Below are 21,364 nucleotides of genomic sequence, written 5' to 3'. Positions count from 1 at the left end.
TGCATGTTAAAAATGCACATTCCAAGCCCAGGAATTTAAATTTACAATAAGCAACCCCTATTCCCATTTTGATGTAATACTTGTTGAAGAACAGTGATGCCGACCAGGGACCTCTGGGGCTCCTGGGCAGGGAGGCCTTTTTGTCCCCCATTTCTTGTAGGCAAAACTCCAGCCTCCATGACCTTCCCTGAGTTCCAAAGGGCAGACCTGAACAGTTGCTAATCAAGGGCCTGAGGCAAGACTAACGGGACCAGAGAAGCTCAGGAGATTAGGAGATCCTGCACACACCCTAATCTTGTCAGCAACCCCACCCTTTTGAAACTCTGCAGAAGAAAGAAGAATGCAAGATTGTTACTGCCTTGATCCTTATCACATACCTCTGACCACTACCCCTGACTATATAACCTCTCCCTATTCCCCAGTGAAGGGGGGCACAGTTCTTGAGGCGCTAGCCTGCTGTGTTCCCCTTTGCCTGGCAAAGAAAGCAAGCCATTCTTTCTCCCCCATAACACTGTCTCCATATTTCTGTTTGGCATTGCTGCACAGGGAGCCAAGATTTTGGCAACAAATTTGGGGGCTCGTCCGGGATTGACTCGCGGGCAGGAGGCCCCGTAGGGGCCTCGGCTTGATCGGTTGCTCAGGGATTTCCCTCCACGCCACCCTCCCCAGGGAGAGCAGAGGGTTGGAGGATTTCTCTGAGGCCAGATCGCCAGGGTTCCCCTGCCATAGGGCCCTGCCCCGATCACACCCGACCCGCCGTCTCAGCTGCAGAACTCCATGGCTGCGGCGGAGATCGGGGGAGAGGTTGCCCTAGCAGCTGCCGAGGCTTTCTTTGCCTTGAGGACACCTTCCTTCTCCCTTCTCCGCACCAGCCCGGACATCTACTCTGAGAAGACATTAACTCTTGGAGGATCAGAAAGAGGGCGTTTGGTACGTCGCAACAAACTTGCCAGCAATTTGGTAAGTCTCCTGGAGTGCACACCGTGGCCTTTTTGACTATGTCCGTTTGGGGAACTTCGGTTCCAGTTTGGGGAGTTCTCCCTGTGAAGGGAAATTCCATTTGTAAGGCGCCGCTTCGGACAAAGGTCACAGGTCTAGTGGGACTGGGAAGTCACATTTGGGGCATTTTTGCCATTTGGTTTTTGATCTCTGGGCATCTCTTTGCTGTTTTTTTAAAATTTTGAGTGTGGCTTCCAGCTGGCGAGGTTTGGGTTCGTTTGGTTACTTTGGTTTGAGCGCGCAGACATGTTACTAACTGCTCAAGCTAGAATGGGAAGCGCTTCCTCTAAGTTTCCACCCCTACCGGGGAGCCCCTTAGAAAAAAGTTTGAATGACTTCGGTCAACCTATAGCTATGATCCAATGACAAAGAAAAATGGCCTAAAAATGGGTCTCTTGCAATTAGATCTTTATTGCCACAGGATGGGAAAATGGACTGAGGTTCCCTTATGTCCAGGACTTTCTCCTATAATTGAAAGCCTGAGGAATCAGAAAAACTCTCCTGGCTCAGGGAGGAAAACAAGCCTCCCCCACTGCTGCACGTTCCCTTACTCCTTCAGATTGTTCTGATAAGCCTTAGTAGACCCTGGAACGTGGAATATCGAGGTTCCGGGCTTGGCCAAAGATATCCAGCCAGTGATTATTAAGTAAAAGGGTTATATAGTGTCTAAATATAAGGTACCAATTTCTTAAACGTAGGGAAGATCCTCAAAAAATGTTTGTAAATAGATTACCAAAATAGGAGGCCACTGGTCTGACTAAACTAACCATAGCTGATATTCAGAGCCTGATAGGAATTTTGGAAGAGGCCTTCTCCCCTAAGTTAAATGAGGAAAAGTAGAACTTTCCAACATGGGTGAATGGGTCTGTCAGTCCCTCAATATCGTTAAGGTAGCCACCCAATTCTTTGAAAAAGAAAACAAAACTGTCCTTGTTTTACAAATGTAGTCTTTACAGGACCAGAGGTGTGGCTCCGAAAATAATCCAAAACCCACCAATCTCTTTTACCACTCCCAAAACCTTCCCTATTTATCTTAAGAGGCTTATAAATATTAAACAAAAGGGAAACAAAGTCATCCTAGGAGGAACTTGCCTGTACCATTGAGATGCAAATGTCCTGTCTGGTCTTCTCAGGAACACTTAACCTCTGCCATCTTTTTAAACTGGAAATTTTAAAAAGGGTAAAGTAATTTACAATTTGACTTGTCAAGGATAAATAGAAATCTTAAGTGTCTTTTCTTCTGTAAACACTAGTAAAAAGGGTTTAACCATCTAGATAGGTGACCTTGATGTGTTCCATCTGCTAGAAGCCCAAGTTGAATCCAACCCCTTGTAACTGATGGCTTTTATGTTGTACCTGACTCAGGGCTGAAATTTTCGAATGGAAACTATGAGGCCTCTATGTTTGTTTGTGTGTTCGTATGTGTCTGTATGTGTGTTGTAGGTGTATGGTATTGCCAAAAATGAATTCGTAAAAGAGCTCTACTTAATTGGCTTTTAAAAAAATCAAGTGCTTATATAAATACTCAGAAATAGAAAATAATCTGGCTAGAATGAATTTCAGGTTCATGTCATCCGGAAAATATTCAGTACTAAACTGATATCCAGTATTGAAGGTGGCTTAAGCTTGTTGGTTTGATTAATATAGATATGTTAGAGTCATCAATGTCAAGTATAATACTTCTGTTGTACCTAGGTTTACTAGAGGTCAAATAAGACCTTATTCTATCTCTATTACAAATTTGTCAATAAGAAAAGGAACTCAATGGGAAAAAACTTTTACGGAAAGTAAGATATGTGTTTTTAGTAAAAGAAGGTGCGAAGGGCTTCCCTGGTGGCGCAGTGGTTAAGAATCCACCTGCCAATGCAGGGGACACGGGTTCGAGCCCGGGTCCTGGAAGATCCCACATGCCGAGGAGCAACTAAGCCCGTGCGCCACAACTACTGAGCCTGCGCTCTAGAGCCCGCGAGCCACAACGACTGAAGCCCGCGTGCCTAGAGCCTGTGCTCCGCAACAAGAGAAGCCACCGCAATGAGAAGCCCGCGCACCTCAACGAAGAGTAGCCCCCGCTCCCACAACTACAGAAAGCCTGCGTGCGGCAATGAAGACCCAACGCAGTCAAAAATAAATTAAATAAGTTTTTTTAAAAAGCATTAAAAAATGTGTGAAGAATGAAAAATACTGAAAAGAGTGATACATGATCAGGATTTTCTAAGATTGGACTAAATTTAGTTGGGTACATGGATTTCAGTAGGAATGGGCTAGAACAAGACTGGATTTGGTTTCTCCCTCCAAAGTATTCTTGAAATGCTGCTTTTGACAACAGATTGTGTGAGTTTCTTTGCCTTTAAGTGATTTGTATTTGCTTTTGAGATCTCTTGCTACTTTGGTTTAAGAAATAAGTACTGTCTCACAGTGACTGATGATCTTATTTGACCAAATGTTTTAAAATTTTTTGGCAAACTTCCCAAATATCAAACCTTAAAGTATTTTTTTGATTTCCAGCTAACTTTGGGATACTTTAGAGGGCACCTGAGGTATCTTAAAGAGAAATATTCAACTAGGATTTTTTGGTGTGTTAAGTTTAATGTAATCATTTGTAATTCTGGTTACTGTAACCAAGTTTATCAATTACACTGTACTCAGATGTTTAACCATGGCTTTTAAGTCTTCTGTCATTTATAGATACTTTTGTACTCTGACGTTGTTACAAAAAGCGCTTCATCAGCAAGCAGATTCATAGAAAGGCTATGGAAGCAGTTCCACATCAAGATGACAGCTATACGAGGCCCATACTGACTTAAGACAAGGAACTGTCCTGTCCCTGGGACCCCTAGGTCAGGCATCCAGAGATTTTTACTCCCAACAGGCAGGGTCAATGCCTCTACTCAGCCTTGAAGCAGTTACAGAAGACCGTCACCCCTCTCTGCTTCCCATAAGAATACGGGAGTAAAATCTCTGAGGGAGGAATGAAATAGGAGGGAAGGGGGGGGCAGGGCACAAACTTTAAAGGAATGACATAGCCCGAGGACATGATATAAACTGATTAGAACCAAACAGGTCCAAGATGGCAGAGTTGACTTCCACTAGACCTTGAGCCTCAGTATCCACTCACTGTAACACATCAGCAAGCTAAGTGACACACCCACCAGCACCATGACCTCCAAGGCCGACCATCAAAGATCAAAAAGTGGGCAGTGGCCCAATTCAAGGTGAAGAAACTTTTAAGGAAAGAAAATGTAAATGAGATAAGAGCCTTTAGATAAATTCTATTAAGAATGATTATGCTTTAGAAATGTCTATCTAAAATAGTCTCTCCAGATTCTGGTAACTTGAAAGAAAGTCTAGAGTTGCACTAAATTAAGTGATGGAAGTTTACTGAATAGCTAGGTCATTCCCAAATAAAATAAGATACTGAAACATTAATTACTGAACACTGGCTTCCTCTTACAGAGAAACTAAAGATATTTAGAACTTAATGAATATGTTTGGTGCCATCCTGAGATGTGCTCTATCAGAAAGCAAATTTTTTTATTTTTTTAAATTATCACTGGTATTTATGTTCACCATTCTACAAAACGCTAATGTAAAGGACAGTTCATAATTGCTTACTTCATAGTTTTCACAAGATATTAACGTCTTAAGAGATACGGATTCTAATTTAAACATGTAATTAAAGCTAACAGAAATAATAAGAACATTTCAGTAAACAATAGGAAAGTAGGATGTATGTTTTCAGTAAAGAAGGTATGAGGAATGGAATTAGATTTTATTGAGCGAAAAGGAAGTAGGTCTGACTTAGGGCTGGCTGTTTTCAAATGGAAAATAAAGTGATGGATACAGAAAGTGATAAAAAGTTTTGTGGGAAGTGGACCCCAAGAAAATTTGTCCATGATCAGGACTGACTAAGGTTAAAATAAATTTAATTGAGTAAATGAATTTTAAAAGTAAGTGGGTGCAAAACTTAAATTTGACTTTTCTCTGTTAAGACAAGTTTTCTTAAAATGTTGAACTGCCTTTGATAACAGATTTTAAGTTTCTTGACCTTTTAAGTGATCAGTTCTGTATTTGCCTTTGAAATCTTTTATTGTTACTTTGGCTGGGTGAACAACTATTGTTTCACAGTGGCCTATGATCCTATCTGACTGAGTGTTCTAAGCCCTTACATTTCTATGACAAAACTTCCCAAATCAAATAGTAATAAAGTTTCTTCAACCTCTAGCTAACTTTGGGATGCTTCAAAGGGCCCTGAAACATCCCAAAGAGAGATACTAATCAGGTTCATTTGGTATGTTAAATTACATGGGAAGTATTGTCAAATGAGTAATAAACCTTCTTAGGTTATATTGTATGGTAAATGTTACTAATACAGATATTCTAGAAATTATATGGACTTCATAAAGATCTGATATGTCCTGGTAATAAAATGTTATCAGTCATAATTCTAGTTATTATCTTAAAGTGTTGTATGTCACAACAGTAACCAAGTTACTTTGTCAATTGCATTGTAATCAGATTTTAAACGTGCCTTCTTAAGTCTTTTGTCATTATAGACACTTACCTTTTCAATCTAATGCCTTTGCAAAAAATGCTTCCCCTTCAAGAAGATTTATAGAAAGGACTTTTGGATATATACAAGTTTCTGACTTTCAGACCATAATGCTGAACTGGGTACGAAATTGAAGAATTCTAATGAAAAACCTGATGGCCTCATAAAGCTGTTAACCAAAAAGGATTAGTTATATAGGATGGAGTGAACTGGTGAATATGGTTATTTTTATGGTTTCTATCTGAAAAAATTACTGGTTTAAATCTGTGTTTTCCAGGTATAAGGAAACCTTCCCCTCAAACTCATTATAACTTACAGAAATTTGGTAAATTATACTTTTTTGTAAGCAGAAGTGAAACATTTATCTTATCTCTCTATCTGCTCCCTCCAGAGACTGGAAACAGCTTTATCGGATAAATTAGGAAGGCTACACCTCACTAGCGGTTACAGAAATCCCAAGGTATTTTGGAGACCTTGAAAAGGGAGGAATTCACCTACATCTGTTAGGCAAAAATCTGTGATAAGCCCTTGGCGTGACTTTCCTAGCCCTGAGAGGTCCTTTAAAAGTCCAGTCTGATCTTACCCTTCCCCCTCCCCATATCCTCAAGTCCATTCTCTAGTAGGTCTGTGTCTTTATTCCCGTCTTGCCACTAGGTTCTTCATGACCTTTTTTTTTTTCCCCTTAGATTCCTTATATACGTGTTAGCATACTGTATTTGTTTTTCTCTTTCTGACTTACTTCACTCTGTATGACAGACTCTAACTCCATCCACCTCACTACAAATAACTCCATTTCGTTTCTTTTTACGGCTGAGTAATATTCCATTGTATATATGTGCCACATCTTCTTTATCCATTCATCTGTCGATGGACATTTAGGTTGCTTCCATGTCCTGGCTATTGTAAATAGAGCTGCAATGAACATTTTGGTACATGACTCTTTTTGGATTATGGTTTTCTCAGGGTATATGCCCAGTAGTGGGATTGCTGGGTCGTATGGTAGTTCTATTTTTAGTTTTTTAAGGAACCTCCATATTGTTCTCCATAGTGGCTGTATCAATTTACATTCCCACCAACAGTGCAAGAATGTTCCCTTTTCTCCACACCCTCTCCAGCATTTATTGTTTCTAGATTTTTTGATGATGGCCATTCTGACCAGTGTGAGATGATATCTCATTGTAGTTTTGATTTGCATTTCTCTTATGATTAATGATGTTGAGCATTCTTTCGTGAGAGAGTGGCATGGACATATATACACTACCAAACGTAAAACAGATAGCTAGTGGGAAGCAACCGCATAGCACAGGGAGATCAGCTCTGTGCTTTGTGACCACCTAGAGGGGTGGGATAGGGAGGGTGGGAGGGAGGGAGATGCAAGAGGGAAGAGATATGGGAACATATGTATATGTATAACTGATTCACTTTGTTATAAAGCAGAAACTAACACACCATTGTAAAGCAATTATACTCCAATAAAGATGTTCAAAAAAAAAAAAAGTCCAGTCTGAGACTCCTTATAAGTTTCAGCAAAAAGTCTATATGATCAATTACAGTTATATAAATCATCAAACCAAGTTTATTGAGACCACACTTATTTTACAAACCAATTAGTCTTAATTTGGTTACATTTAGTAGAAAAGAGGGTAATTTTAGAGAGAAAAAGATTTTTCAATGAATGTTAAATCCCAGTTTTGTTAATGGAGATCTGTAATTACTAAGACTCATCTCCCACATAGTTCTTTGCTGTTATGTTATATTAATGTAAAGTTTAATTGAATTATTAAAGGATACTCTAAGTTTGTTTCTGAAGCTTATCTCAGTAATTTCTTTGGATGAAGATCAGATGCCCCATGACCTGCAACCAGGGGATTATGCATACTGGAAAAGACATAATTTAAAGGACTATCTCCAACCTGGGCAGAAGGACCCTTTTCAGGTACTCTTAAACATTTTTTATTTATTATTTATTTATTATTTTTATTTTTGGCTGCGTTGGGTCTTCGTTTCTGTGCGAGGGCTTTCTCCAGTTGCGGCAAGTAGGGGCCACTCTTCATCGCGGTGCGCAGGCCTCTCACTATTGCGGCCTCTCTTGTTGTGGAGCACAGGCTCCAGACGCTCAGGCTCAGTAGTTGTGGCTCACGGGCCCAGTTGCTCCGCGGCATGTGGGATCTTCCCAGACCAGGGCTCGAACCCGTGTCCTCTGCATTGGCAGGCAGATTCTCAACCACTGCGCCACCAGGGAAGCCCCTCAGGTACTCTTAACTAGCTTATGCACAGCGAGAAACTGAAGGGAATTGACTCTTGGATTAATTTCCACTCACAAAGGGCCCCTGCACTGGAGTGGCCTATAGAGAGGTTGGTTGACCTCAAAATCACCTCAAAACAATGCTCAAACAAAGGAGAAACTACACTCACACCAGGGCGAGAAGAAGACGACATCAGAAGTAGACAGCTTGCCCGAGATCCTCGACCTGGCTCATCTCCCCCTCACCTGGAAGCTCTCTTACATCCCTTCAAAGCGGGAGACGGGGTGCTGCTGAAGTATGAAAAAGAGCAATGACCTGAGCAGCAGCAGCAGCCTGAAGAAAAAAATGAAAGGGATCTTATCTTAGGACGTTCTTCTTACTACTCACGCCTCTCTAAAATTAGAGTAAAACCGTGGGTACATCATACCAGAGTAAGAAGATTATCAGCTATTGACCAGCCAAGCCTGCCTACAGCCAGCGCAGACTCCTGAGAAGCAGACATCTCACCCTTTGGGAAACTTTAAGTATTTGTTCCGACAAGTGGAATGAAAGTTCTGTTTTCTTAACCTTTCTCATACCTTCTACCTATAGATTCATATGCTGATTCTTTTGATAATTCTAACTGCTAGACATGTGGTCAGCTTCCTATTTCTGGGTCTTCAGGATTGCCTTGATAGGTTTTCCCCATACAGGGAATGGTTTGGAAACAACTGGCTACAATAAGTCTCTCTGAAGTACAGGTTCCAGACTGGGCTTCAGACTTACTCCCCTGAATTCCCAAGGAAATGAGATCTGTTCTGTCTACTAAAGTTCTAGTTGTCACTCCTCTTACTTCTAACTGGGTCTGCTACACCAAAATGGCAAAACAAGGGATTGAGATCTTAATCACATAAGACTCGGATCCAGGACTTGGAACTCAAATATTTCTAATTTGTTATCTATTCCCCCAAATTTAGGCAGGAATACGCCCCAGCTCAGCAAGAAGTAGTTAAAGCTGTGATCGCCCCGTTCCCTAAAAGGTTTGGGGAAAGATACAGCTGAAGTGGGGATGAAAACCGAGTCCCCCTAAAGCTGAGTTCCTCTGCTGAGCTTACGATTAACATCTCTATCCAAAACGATTGTTCCCTTTTCTTGTCCAACATCTGTTCTCCTCAAGATTGAGGAATATCAAAGAAAAGGGAGGGACCGATGCCGAGCAGGGCCCTCTGGGGCTCCTGGGCAGGGAGGCCTTTTTGTCCCCCATTTCTTGTAAGCAAGACTCCAGCCTCCATGACCTTCCCTGAGTTCCAAAGGGCAGACCTGAACAGTTGCTAATCAAGGGAGGAGCAGCCACAAAACCACCCGAGGCAAGATTAAAGTGACCAGAGAAGCTCAGGAGATTAGGAGACCCTGCACACACCATACTCTTGTCAGCAACCCCACCCTTTTGAAACTTTGCAGAAGAAAGAAGAATGCAAGACTGTTAACTGCCTTGATCCTTATCACATACCTCTGACCATTACCCCTGACTATACAACTTCTCCCTATTCCCCAGTGAAGGGGGGCACAGTTCTTGAGGCGCTAGCGTACTGTGTTCCCCTTTGCCTGGCAAAGAAATAAAGCCACTCTTTCTTTCTCCTCCATCACTCTGTCTTCGATATTTCTGTTTGGCACTGGTGCACAGAGAGCTAGGATTCTGGCAACAGCAGCTGATACAGAGGATAGCATTAATTTGGGAATGTTGCTGAATCAGAGTTTCCCAAACTTCTCAGATAAGAATCACTTGGAGGGAATTCCCTGGCAGTCCAATGGTTAGGATTCCACGCTTTCACTGCCAAGGGCACGGGTTCAATCCCTGTTCGGGGAACTAATACCCCACAAGCTGCGCGGCATGGCCAAAAAAAAAAAAAAATCACTTGGGCCATCTGTAAAATATACACACCACCAGTCTTCCCCAGACATTCTGACTCAAGAAGGTTGAACTGGGGCCTGGGAATCAGTACAAGTACACCAGTGGTTTATCTTCAAAGTCAGGGGGAAACAAATTATATTATTATATTTAGGCAAATATTTGCACCGTAATACCGAAGACCCTGGAATTGCCAAAGAAGATTAAACTACCAATAGGAAAAAATTTGTCTATTTTACACTGATATGGAACCGGTGTTTTGGAAACACAATCCTGAGGTTACCTTCTCAGGCTCCACCCCACTCCCACTGAAAAATTTCCCACTACTTTTAGAATATAGACAAAACTCCTTACCATGGTCCACAATGCCCAGAGTCATGGTTTCCTTCCTACTGCTTCTCTATATCCAATACCCATCTTTCTGGTCTTTAAATTTAAAGATGGCCCTTCTCTAGGCCAAGGCTAATCTCTTCTACCCTTGGTGCTCCTGAGGAAGTTTCCTCATTTGTAAAATGGGAATAATATTGATCTCATAGATGGTTCAGGATTAAATGGGGTCAGGTAAGAAGAGCTCTCTGCACAGAGAGGCTGGCACAGTGAATGATAGCTATTATTTAATCAAATCAAGCTCTGTTTCTACTTCACATTCAATTCTTTTTTTTTTTTTAAATTAATTAATTAATTCATTTATGGCTGTGTTGGGTCTTCGTTTCTGTGCGAGGGCTTTCTCTACTTGCGGCAAGCGAGGGCCACTCTTCATCGCGGTGCGCGGGCCTCTCACTATCGTGGCCTCTCTTGTTGCGGAGCACAGGCTCCAGACGCGCAGGCTCAGTAATTGTGGCTCACGGGCCCAGTTGCTCCGCGGCATGTGGGATCTTCCCAGACCAGGGCTTGAACCCGTGTCCCCTGCACTGGCAGGCAGATTCTCAACCACTGCGCCACCAGGGAAGCCCTCAATTCAATTCTTAAACCCACTTGCCATCTGGTTTCTGCATCCACCATTCCAAAGAAACTATTTTCATTAGGCTCACCAACTGCCAAGTCCAAATGACATATTTCAGTCCTTATCTGACTGACCTTTCTGCAAATACTGGACATTGCTGACCATTCCATCCTCTGAAATTCTCCTTTGGCTTCCCTAAAAACTGTATCCTGGTTTCCTCATACTTCTCTGGCCAGTCTTTTAAAGTACCCTTTGTGGTTCCTTCATTGCTTACTTTTTCAAATTTTAAAAAAATGTTTTATCACAGTAATGCATGCATATTTATATGCCAATGACAGCTACTCAGCAAGGTCTTCCTTGACCATTAAATTAGAACCCTCACCCCATACCCTTTCTCATCACTTTGTTTTGTCTTCGGAGTACTTCTCTCACTCTCATTCACTTGTTTGTCTTCCTCCCCCACTAGATCCTAAACTCTCTGAGGGAAGGGGGTATGTTTTATTCACTGCTGTATTCAGAGCACGAAGAATAATGCCTGGCACCCACTAGGCTCAATCAACATTTGACTGACTGACTGAAATATCCCCCACATTTAATCAATCACTTGTAGATTCTACCTCCTCAATTCTCTCAAATCTTTGCCCACTGTTCTTGCTTCACAACTGACTCATATCTTGCTTAAATGACTGCCACAACCATCTCCAGTCCTATTCTATAGTCCATAGCCCAAATGGCAGCTAAAGTGATCCAAATCCTTCAGTAGATTCCTACTGCCTTTAGGATTATGTCCAGATTCTTTAGCAAAGCATATAGGGCTCTCCATGATCTGGACCCTGGCTAATTCTAGTTTCAGCTTTTGCCAGCCCCTTCCATATGCACCATGCTCTAACCATCCCTAACTATTTATAGTCACATGCAAACTGCTTTACCTTTTTTGCTTCTACACCATGACAGCTGTGTTGCTGAGGACCTTTGGAGGAAAATCACACAATAAAGTAAATCGGTACCATTTTAGATAAACACCATTTAACCTCATTTGTGCATTGAACACCTATAACAATCCTTTTATGGATCCCTAGTCAGCTCCAGCTCCCATTTCCCTCATGACCATTAAAAAAAAAAATACCAAGAAACACTTCAACATTAATAGAAGGGTTTACAGTGAAAAGAATGCGCCCCTCCCCAACCCTACCTCACTCCTAGAGGTGTTAACAGTTTGAAGCGCAAGGTGCCAAATCTTCTCTGTGAATATGCAAATATGGATTTACATCCCTTTTGTCTCCGAAACAAATGAAATTAAATGTCACCTACTATTCTAAGACTTATTTCTTCAAGAATATCTTTCCATATTAGTACATATAGATTTTCCTCATTCTTTTTCAACAGTTGCATATTTTTTGACTGGACGTACCATAATTCAACCTCTCTGCTACTAATGGACATTTAGCAGGTTTCCCGTTTTTCATTCTCTCAGCAGTTCAACACTTTTATTCAAGCTCCCATTCCATTTTCACTTTTCTCACAAGGATGATTTTACCTATTTCACAGAGGAAACTGAAGCTATGAAGTGTGAACTCCAACTTTCTATCTCCCTCATCTATACGCTGATCTGTAACTCCAACTCCGTCCTTCCTTTGTCTGGGGGTGGGGGGGGAATCTCTTCTCCTATAGGAGGAAATGCTATCTATACTAACATTCCTTCCTGTTTTCACAGAGGTCTTTCCAACAATTATCTTCTCTTGCTTTTTTCCAACCCCTCCTTCTCTATTGCTTTCTCCCTTAAGCCTATGTAAGCGTACTTATTTATCTTCCATCTTTTTTTTTTAATTCTTGGCTGCACCGGCGCCACATGCAGGATCTTAATTCCCTGACCGGGAATCAAACCTGCGGCCCCTGCAGTGGAAGTGCAGAGTCTTAACCACTGGACAGCCAGGGAAGTCCCTATTTTTCTTCCATCTTAAGGTACAGTATGCTAACACATATATATGGAATCTAAGGAAAAAAAAAAAAAGGTCATGAAGAACCTAGGGGCAAGACGGGAATAAAGACACAGACCTACTAGAGAATGGACTTGAGGATATGGGGAGGGGGAAGGGTAAGCTGTGACAAAGTGAGAGAGTGGCATGGACATATATACACTACCAAACATAAAATAGATAGCTAGTGGGAAGCAGCCGCATAGCACAGGGAGATCAGCTCGGTGCTTTGTGACCACCTAGAGGGGTGGGATAGGGAGGGTGGGAGGGAGGGAGATGCAAGAGGGAAGAGATATGGGGACATATGTATATGTATAACTGATTCACTTTGTTATAAAGCAGAAACTAACACACCATTGTAAAGCAATTATACTCCAATAAAGATGTTAAAAAAAAAGACTCTCCCCCTCTTTTATTCCTCACAGCCTAGCTTCTTGAAAGAGTAGTCTATGATCTCTCTTGTCACTTCCTCATCTTCCATCTGTCCCTCACCCTCCTGCTGGCTGGCTTCTAATCTCACTCTCTTGCTAGCTAAGGTCACCAGGGACCTCCTAGTTGCCAAACCCAAAGGCTCTCAGGCTTTATTTTACTTTACTTCTCTGTGGTATATATGCTAAGTCTTTTTCTTTTTTCCTTTAAAACTCCTTCCTTGGTTTAAGAAATATCATCAAGTTTTCCTTCTATTTTTGACCACCCCTAAAAATTGGTCTATACGAGCATTCTGCCCTCCATACCCTTCTGACTCTACACAGGCTTCCTGTGTGATCTCACCTACTCCCAAGTTTGCACAAATCCTAAGCTTTCTACCTATCATAGTTTAAACACACATGCTCCCAACCGAACTTGGCTATTTCTCCTACCTTCCACCCTCAATCTGTTCAGTGAATGGCCATCACCATTTACCCAATCACCTAAGTCAGAAACCTAGATTCCACTTTTTTTTTTTTTTTTTACTTTCCATTATCCAGTCAGTCACCAAGAGGTACCTCTCATTTCACCCCTACTGCCAATGCCTCAGCCAGTTTAAGTCTCCATCATCTCTCATCTGGCGTCACCCCTCCCCAGCCCATCCATTTTTCACACTGTGCCAGTGATCTCTCTAAGATGAGCATTTGATCCTGAGCCTTGTAATCACTACACTACATATGTTTCCTTTATTCCATCCATCCAGAACTACTTGTTGTTCCATGAACAGACCATGTACTTTCATGCCCCTAAGCATTCTGTTCTCTCTGCCTAGAATACTTACCCCCCGCTGGCCCCCAGCAAACTCCTCCCTACTCTTCATGATCTATCTGAAGGGTTCCCCTCTACGAAGGCTTCTCATCCTTACTTCATAAGCAGAGTTGGTAACTCCTTATCACCATGAAACTTTGTAAATATTTATTGCAATGATCATTTCTTATTAAACTTATTTATATGTCTATCACTCATTCTAGACCTTAAGTGCCCTGCCATCAGAAACTGTATCTTAACGTCTGTATCAGCATCTAGCAGACTACTTGATAAAAATAGGTGGCTCGATAAATGCTGAATGAATGAATGAATACCATGTACCCATCCAATCAAGCTAAACCAAAATTCTGGAAGCCACCTTTCATTCTTCCTTCTCCACTCCCAAATGCCAATTGGTCATCAAGTCCTATTGATTCTATCCCCTAAACAGCTCTCAAATTCATCCCCCTCCTCCCCATCTTAATGCCACAGCCCTAGTTCAGGCTCCACTACCCCATACTTGAACTAGATTTGCCCCCCTCCAAACCACTCTCTGCACTAGTGCTGGAATTTTTTTAAATTTTTTTATTACAAAAATAATACATTCTTGTAAAAAATTCAAATACAGAAATAAAAGCACAATACCCCACCCAGTAGACACACAAGCATATAGCCCCCTCCCCTCCAATCCCACTCCCCAGAGGTTATCACTGTGAACAGTTTTGTGTATATCCTTTCAGACCTTTTCCTTTGCATATACACATATATATAAACACATATAAATACACACACATGGGTTTTGTCATTTACAAAAACGGTATCACACTTGTTACATGATTGTTCAATTTTTCTTCATTTAATATACAGAAATTTTCTAAAACACAAATCTGATTATATCACTCCACTAGAGTGCCTCATTTCTCATAATATAGAATTCACATGCAGTAGCATCAAATTCAACGCTCTTGACGATATGCTTCCTATCCATCTTTCAGTCTCATCTCTGGCCATTCCAGCATTTGAGGGACTGGAACATAAACCACCTTAAATCCTTTCTGGAACACGGCAGGTACAAACAAACAAACAAACAAACTAGGAACACACTCTGCCATTTCTGGAGTTCGGCCTTTTCACTTCATGTTACACTCTGCCTGGACTTTTCCATCTGGCAAGCTCCTAATAATTCTTCAACAATCAGCTTAAAAATTACCTCTAGGAAGACTTCCCTGACTTTTTCAGACATGATCACTCCTCTATTTTCCCCTATACTTTATATCTAGCTTCTTAATTGCACTTCTCTCACAGTACTGTAATGATTTATTAACATGTCTTGAATTCCACTCCCCCTCCCCCAACTTGATGGTGATATTGTTCAGTGAAAGGAATGCGTCTTATTTAATTTTGCATCCCAAGGTTTTGATGGAATGCTTACCATGGAGCAGATGCTCAGTAACGAATCTGTTGAGGATTTTATGATTCTAGGAACATTTACTGAGTACCTACTCTGCACAGAACCATATCCTGAGCATGAAAGGAAACAGAAGACACAGTCTTTGCCCTAAGGAACTTACCATTTCCCTACCATTTCCCCTGGGGGGGAGGGACAGAACACATTTACATGGCAACATATCATTTCTGACATATAGGCTGTTGCAAAGATTTATAGTTATTTGCCTCCAATCCATTTAGGAACAAGGCAGTGTATAATCAAATACATAATAAAATAATGGGCAGTTCAGTTTGTCCAAGAGGTTTATGCTTTTAGTGTGGCACAGAGTCCACCAGAATCCAATTCTCTGTCCCAGCAGAGGGGCTGTCCCCTGTTCCAGCCTGCACATTAGAAAACTGAGATGATACCATGCTTGGAAATTTTCTAATACATCAAGAGGACATAAAGTTATTAGTTCTTTCATGATTTCTCTTCTTTCCCCAGGAAAGAATGATACTAAGAGCAATAAATGGAGTTAAAGGGGGCACTGGAGAAGGAGAAGATTGCTCTCTGTTAGTGGTAGGGGGAAGGGGGTTGCTTGGTTTTAAATCAAAGGGTGGCACTGCCCCAGGAAGATCAGGAGAGGTGATTTTTTATCATTTACTTACTTACTAATTTTTAAAGGCTACGGTACTAGTTAATCTGGTGATTTCAAGATCAGACACTGTACAAATATAAACAAATGGGGGAAAGGTGAACCACCTAGGCTGGAGAACAGGGAAGGCTGACCAAGGAGGCCCAAAGGAAGCCTCATTCATCAGAGTCCAAGTCACTGTCCCCAGCAATGGAGTGGAACTCCTCACTGTCCTCCTCGTCCTCTGACAGGTGGACCTGGCTTAGTACGCTCGGCCCAGAGCGCTGCTCTTCCTCCTCCTCATCTTCTTCCTCCTCTGATACCTCATACCCACCGATGCTGCTGAAGCTTGTGTCTTGGGTGTTCGACTTGGGATCAGGCTCCTCATAGCTCCCATAACTGAGAAGAGAAACATGTCATCTCTCAAGCTCGGACACCATCCTCTAGCTGACCAGTCCCGTTCTTGGTGCCACCAAGGGATCAGCCCATCTCACCTCCCCTGGACACTAAAATGACAGTTCTGGACTGTTCTACAGGTCCCTGAGAGAAAAATGATCCTATTCAAAAACATCAACTTGCCAACTTCATATACGCAAGAATCTGAATGAAAGAAACTCCCCTACACCCGAACAACACACTGCCAACTTACATGATCATAAATGCTCTGAGAGCCTCATAGTTTCGTCTGCCACTTACAGCTTCACTCATCTACATATCCAATTAGTCAACAGTCCTGAAGATTCTACCTTTTCAATATATCTTGTCTCTATCCCCTCCTTTCCAGCCCTATTCTGCCTGCCTTGGCTTAGTCCTTTGTCATCCCTGGCCGCCTGCACCACTGAAATCAGTCTTTATGCCTCCAGTCTTGCTCTCCCCCAATTAATTCTTCACATTTCTGCCAGAGTGCTGTTTATTTTTGTTTGTTTGTTTATTCTTAATTTTACTTAAAAAAAAAACACAAGTAATGCACGTTCACTGGTTAAAAAAAAATTAGAATATACACCAGAAAAAAAGAAAAAAAAAAAAAACACCAATAACTCTACCACCCAGAGATAATCTTTTGGTATATGACCTTCCAAATTTTTTTCTATGCACTTCACTTTGATGCTTAAACATTTCCTTTTTATTTACAAAATTGGAATACTCTATATACTCTTCAGGAATCTGCTTTTCCACTAATGTTTATAATGAACATCTTTCCATGTCAATAAACATACATCTATAGCATCATTTTAATAGCTGCATGGTATTCCACTGTATGGCTGTAACATGATTTATTTCACAGTCTCTCACTAGAACATTTAAGCTGTCTTCAATTTTCCCACTATGAGAAACAATGCTGTGATAAACATCCTTGTACAAACATCTTGATGAAGGTATTTTATTGTTCCCATGGAATAACTTCCTAGATATGGAATGTGGGGGCCAAAGGGGATGCATGCTTTTTAAGTTTCTGATTTATAATGATAAATTGCTGTATCTCTCTCACCTACCCCTTTCGATTTACATTACCAACCAGTCATTTCAGAATGTCTTTTTCCTCATGCCTTTTCCAACATTGGGCATTATAATTCATTTTAATCTTTGCCCATCTTATAGGTTAAAAAATTGCATTTCATTGTTTTATTGCATTTCTTTGATTCTTAGGGAAGCTAATTTTTCATATATTTATTGGCCATTTGCATTTCTTTTGTAAACTGTTAATTCATGGCTTTTGCCCATCTTTCTTTTGGGGCACAGAGCAAACTTTCCAAAATACAGATCTGATCATACTACTCTCATTCAATGTTTGCCCCAAATTTTCAGGCCCTTCATGATTTGGTCCTTACCTACTTCTTTAAACTGTCTCTATTACACGGATCATGATCAAAACCTCCAGCCACACTGAGCTACTTGCATTCTCTAGAAGTGTTTCATGTCTCTGTGTCATCATACACGCTGTTCTTAGTCTCTGGAATGTCCTTCACTTCCTTTTTCATTTAGCTGATTCCTATTCTGATTCAGCTCAGTTTCTCTAACCAGCTCCCCTACTCCACTCCTACCCAAGTCCCAGAAAAATCCTGTCGTTGCCTATCACAGCACTTTTCTTGTTACACTGTGATCATCATCTGTTTGCCTGTTTTAGATTTCCCACTAGACTGAACTCCCTGAAGCAAGGACAACATCCTTGCTTTTGTACTTGTAAATATTTGCTGGATGAATAGACTCTTAACTGCTTTCTGGATACCTGTGGCTTAGATGTATCATATGTACCTTAAATCCAACATGTCCACAGACAAATTCATTTTTTGCCTGCTTTCCCACTCCATCTAATACCTGTTTTTCCTCTTTCTTCTCTCAGTGACATTCCCATTCATTATATATCTAATCTCCTTACCTCCTAAATCCCATTGATCTACCCTGTGAACAGCTCTTGAATATGTCCCTTCCCTTTCTTCCACTCCTAACAGATTCTAGCTGAATTCCTTATCACTGCCCTAGAGTTATTGAACACACAAATTTGATGTTACTTTCTTTTCCTTAAAGTGATGATTCCCATTAACCACAATCCAAATGTCTTAGCATACCAGTTAAGGTCCTCTACAGTATAATCCCTTGCTACTTCTAGAGTCACAACGCCCAGCAACCTCCCTTCTGTCTGGAATTTACTTTGCTATATTTCTGTGCCTTTGAACATACTTTTCCATCTCTAAGGATCTCCTCACCTGCTGCCACTTATCTACTTAGTAGACTCCTATTCATCCTGTAAGGCCCAGTTCAAATGTTCCCTCATCTGTGACACTTTCCCTGATTACTCCAAGCAGAGCGAGATACTCCCTCCTCAGTGGTGACTTGGCACCTTGTACTTAACCTATGCTATGTAGCTCTTATCACACTGTATTTGTAATAATTTTGTTGTATCAGTCTCTTCCACTAGACTGTGAGCTCCTCAAGGGCAGGATATGTCTTGCTCCTCTGTGTATCCCCAAGGGCCTAGCACAGTGCCTGGCCCTAGCAGGTGCTCAGGAAATGTTTGATGGATGAAAGTAATCTGATGCTGGGCCCTCTGACATCATAGCTGGGCACTGATGCCACAGCCCTGTAGCGTGTTGCTACCGATTACCTGATGTTGCTATCCTCCAAACCATGAGAAGCCTCCCCACCGTCTCCCTCATAGGACATCATGCTTTCTTCATTTTCCATGCCCATCCTTGTGTTCTCCTGAAGCATGCGGGGCTGTTTGGGTCTTATCCCACCAGATCCCACATCAGAGTCACTTCCACTTTCACTCAGCTGGATAGCTGTGAAAAGAGACAGATCCTGAGATAAGTTTGACAAAGAATTAACATCTTTGGCTTAGTCTTCCAGAACTAGTTAATCCCATGCATCTACAGAGGCATCTTGCCTGGACTCCTCACCTCAGAGGATTGCCTAGGGTCAACATTGACAAGATCTGTAGTTTGGAAAGAGAATTTAAAAATCATTTCCTTTTTCCATTTCAGTGCTATCTATCTGTTCTTTTTCCCCCCATCATCTCCTCCTATACTCATCCCCTGCCATTGCCATTAATCCACAAAAAAATCCCAAAGCAGGATCTTTTTTCTTCATTTTCCTTCCCTATTGCCACATATAACACTTCTATCTCGTTTTTATCAAGTATTCAAATCAAAACTGCTGCTTTGGCATTGCCTTTTTGACTGTCATCTTTTGTACCTTCTGTGTTGTACTTTTTCACCTCTTCTAAGACTAATGAATTTGATCAGCCTATGAGTGACTGCTCAGTACCCTGAGGTCTATTAATGGGACTTCAATAAAAGAGCAGTTTCTGGTAACAGCATATGTGGCCCAGAGCTTCCTCCCAAGTCCTGAGGGTGCCATGGTGAGCTACGTACCAGAGAAAGGGTTATCTCCTTCTTCATCACTCCCGGCATCTTCCTCATCATCTTCTCCTTCAGACATAAGCAAATCCTCATACAGGACACTGGCTTGAGGCTGTTGCACAGTTCCCTCCTCTTCATCTGCAAGATCACCATCTGCATCTTCACCTTCCTAAATGAGACCAGTTGAGGATCAAAGTCCCATTAATCGACCAAGTAAAAGACCAGAAGCCACCACCAGCCACACCCCCCTTGCTGCCTTACAAGAAGTTACATAATTTTGGTGGATAGATTTGTTTAGCTGGTTCTTAAAGTCAGATTGGGCCTCACTATGGAGACCTTCTGATAGCGCCTGGGGATTTGGCCTGTCCTGTACTACTGGGGCTCCTACCATGTAAGGGTATAATGTAACCATAAGCTTTCTGTAAGCATACTCACTGGGGCTGGAGTCTTAGGTTTCCCATCCTCCTCCTCATCATCATACCCTTCAATATCTACATCAGAGTCTTCCTCGCCCAGCCTACCTCGGCCCTGGTGCATCTGAGTAAGGAACACAAATAGCACATCATTGAGGGACGTGCCAGTAGGAGGAGTCAACCAAGGGCTCTCACTCAGGACCGATGCTCCTCCCTGATATCCCAGCCAACCCCACAGCTAGTGGGGGCTGTTTACACAGCTCAAGGCATGTGTATTTTCCCCCATTCATTCTTTGGAAATCACAGGTAGGGTTAAAAAAAAAAAACAAACAAAAACCCAAAGAACAGGAAGGCCTTGGTCTACTATTACTGTATCATCACAAGGAGACTCCTCCTTTCTAAACCAAGCTTTCCCTAGCTTGTGTTGGACTCTTTGGGACAGAAAAACCCTTCTGGATTTTGTACTCTCCAGTGGAACCCTGACTGAGATCAGCTGATAAGAGTTCTGGCTTCAGATCAGGAGTATCTGCTGATACCTCTAGAAAACGCCAATTTAAAAAACTTAATTTAAAAAATAACTTTAATTTAGATAACTCATATACAGTAAAGTAGCAGGGCAATTATTTTGAACTCTGTCTCTGAATGCAGTTGGTCTTTCTAGTCACCTGTCAGGCTGCTGTGATGCCTCACACACTTTTCACACTTGTACCTTCCCTTAAGTTCTGCTGTGCCTGACTCTGCCCATGGTGACAGACAGAAGACAATGCCACTCATGCGACCTGCCACCGTCCCACCTTGAAATCACATTTCCAGGCCTTCATTCCCAGGGCCAAGGGGTCCAATCATCATCCTTGACACATGTCCACACATCACCACCATCACTCCCCCATCCCCTACCCCCAAGCATACTACCAATCTCACAAGAAGAATATCCTACCTGTGTCACCTGCTTTTCTGGAGTGGCAGTGGGAATATCCAGGACAGACATATTGCTCTCATCTTGAAATACAGAGGCATCTCGAGACATACTGAGGGATGTGTTGGTATCATACAAATCAGGAGGCTGTGGCACAAATCATACAACTTAGCTTCTATTTAGTAAAGGGAGCAAGAAATACAGAGAACTCCTCTTTAGAGTATTCACTGCAGAAAAAGGTCATGCAGAACAATCCATTTAAAGAGAAAACATAGTTTTGACATAGTTTTATGGAC

At 41.8% G+C, this 21,364-nt stretch overlaps 1 protein-coding gene across 13 annotated transcripts in view; it reads right to left on the bottom strand.

The window, feature by feature from the left end:
* Positions 1 to 2,119: 2,119 nt before the first annotated feature.
* TAF1 (TATA-box binding protein associated factor 1) overlaps positions 2,120 to 21,364 on the bottom strand; it is a 105,281-nt gene continuing 86,036 nt past the window's right edge. For 5 of the 13 annotated variants that reach the window (XM_059911825.1, XM_059911826.1, XM_059911827.1 and 2 more), the window contains 5 exons: positions 21,090 to 21,215; positions 20,175 to 20,276; positions 19,752 to 19,908; positions 18,983 to 19,160; positions 14,443 to 16,278 (listed from right to left, as the gene is read on the bottom strand). In XM_059911825.1, coding sequence (XP_059767808.1) covers positions 16,056 to 16,278; positions 18,983 to 19,160; positions 19,752 to 19,908; positions 20,175 to 20,276; positions 21,090 to 21,215 — 786 coding nt within the window. In that variant the 3' untranslated portion in view covers positions 14,443 to 16,055. Of the gene's footprint in view, positions 2,162 to 7,196; positions 8,128 to 10,759; positions 10,899 to 11,554; positions 11,596 to 14,442; positions 16,279 to 18,982; positions 19,161 to 19,751; positions 19,909 to 20,174; positions 20,277 to 21,089; positions 21,216 to 21,364 lie in introns of those variants that run through there. The other 8 variants (XM_059911830.1, XM_059911832.1, XM_059911833.1 and 5 more) reach the window with 5 other exon arrangements.

This window comes from Balaenoptera ricei, chromosome X (assembly GCF_028023285.1).
Source record: "Balaenoptera ricei isolate mBalRic1 chromosome X, mBalRic1.hap2, whole genome shotgun sequence".
Classification (NCBI taxonomy): Eukaryota; Metazoa; Chordata; class Mammalia; order Artiodactyla; family Balaenopteridae; genus Balaenoptera; species Balaenoptera ricei.
This window is presented reverse-complemented; position numbering and strand designations above follow the sequence as displayed.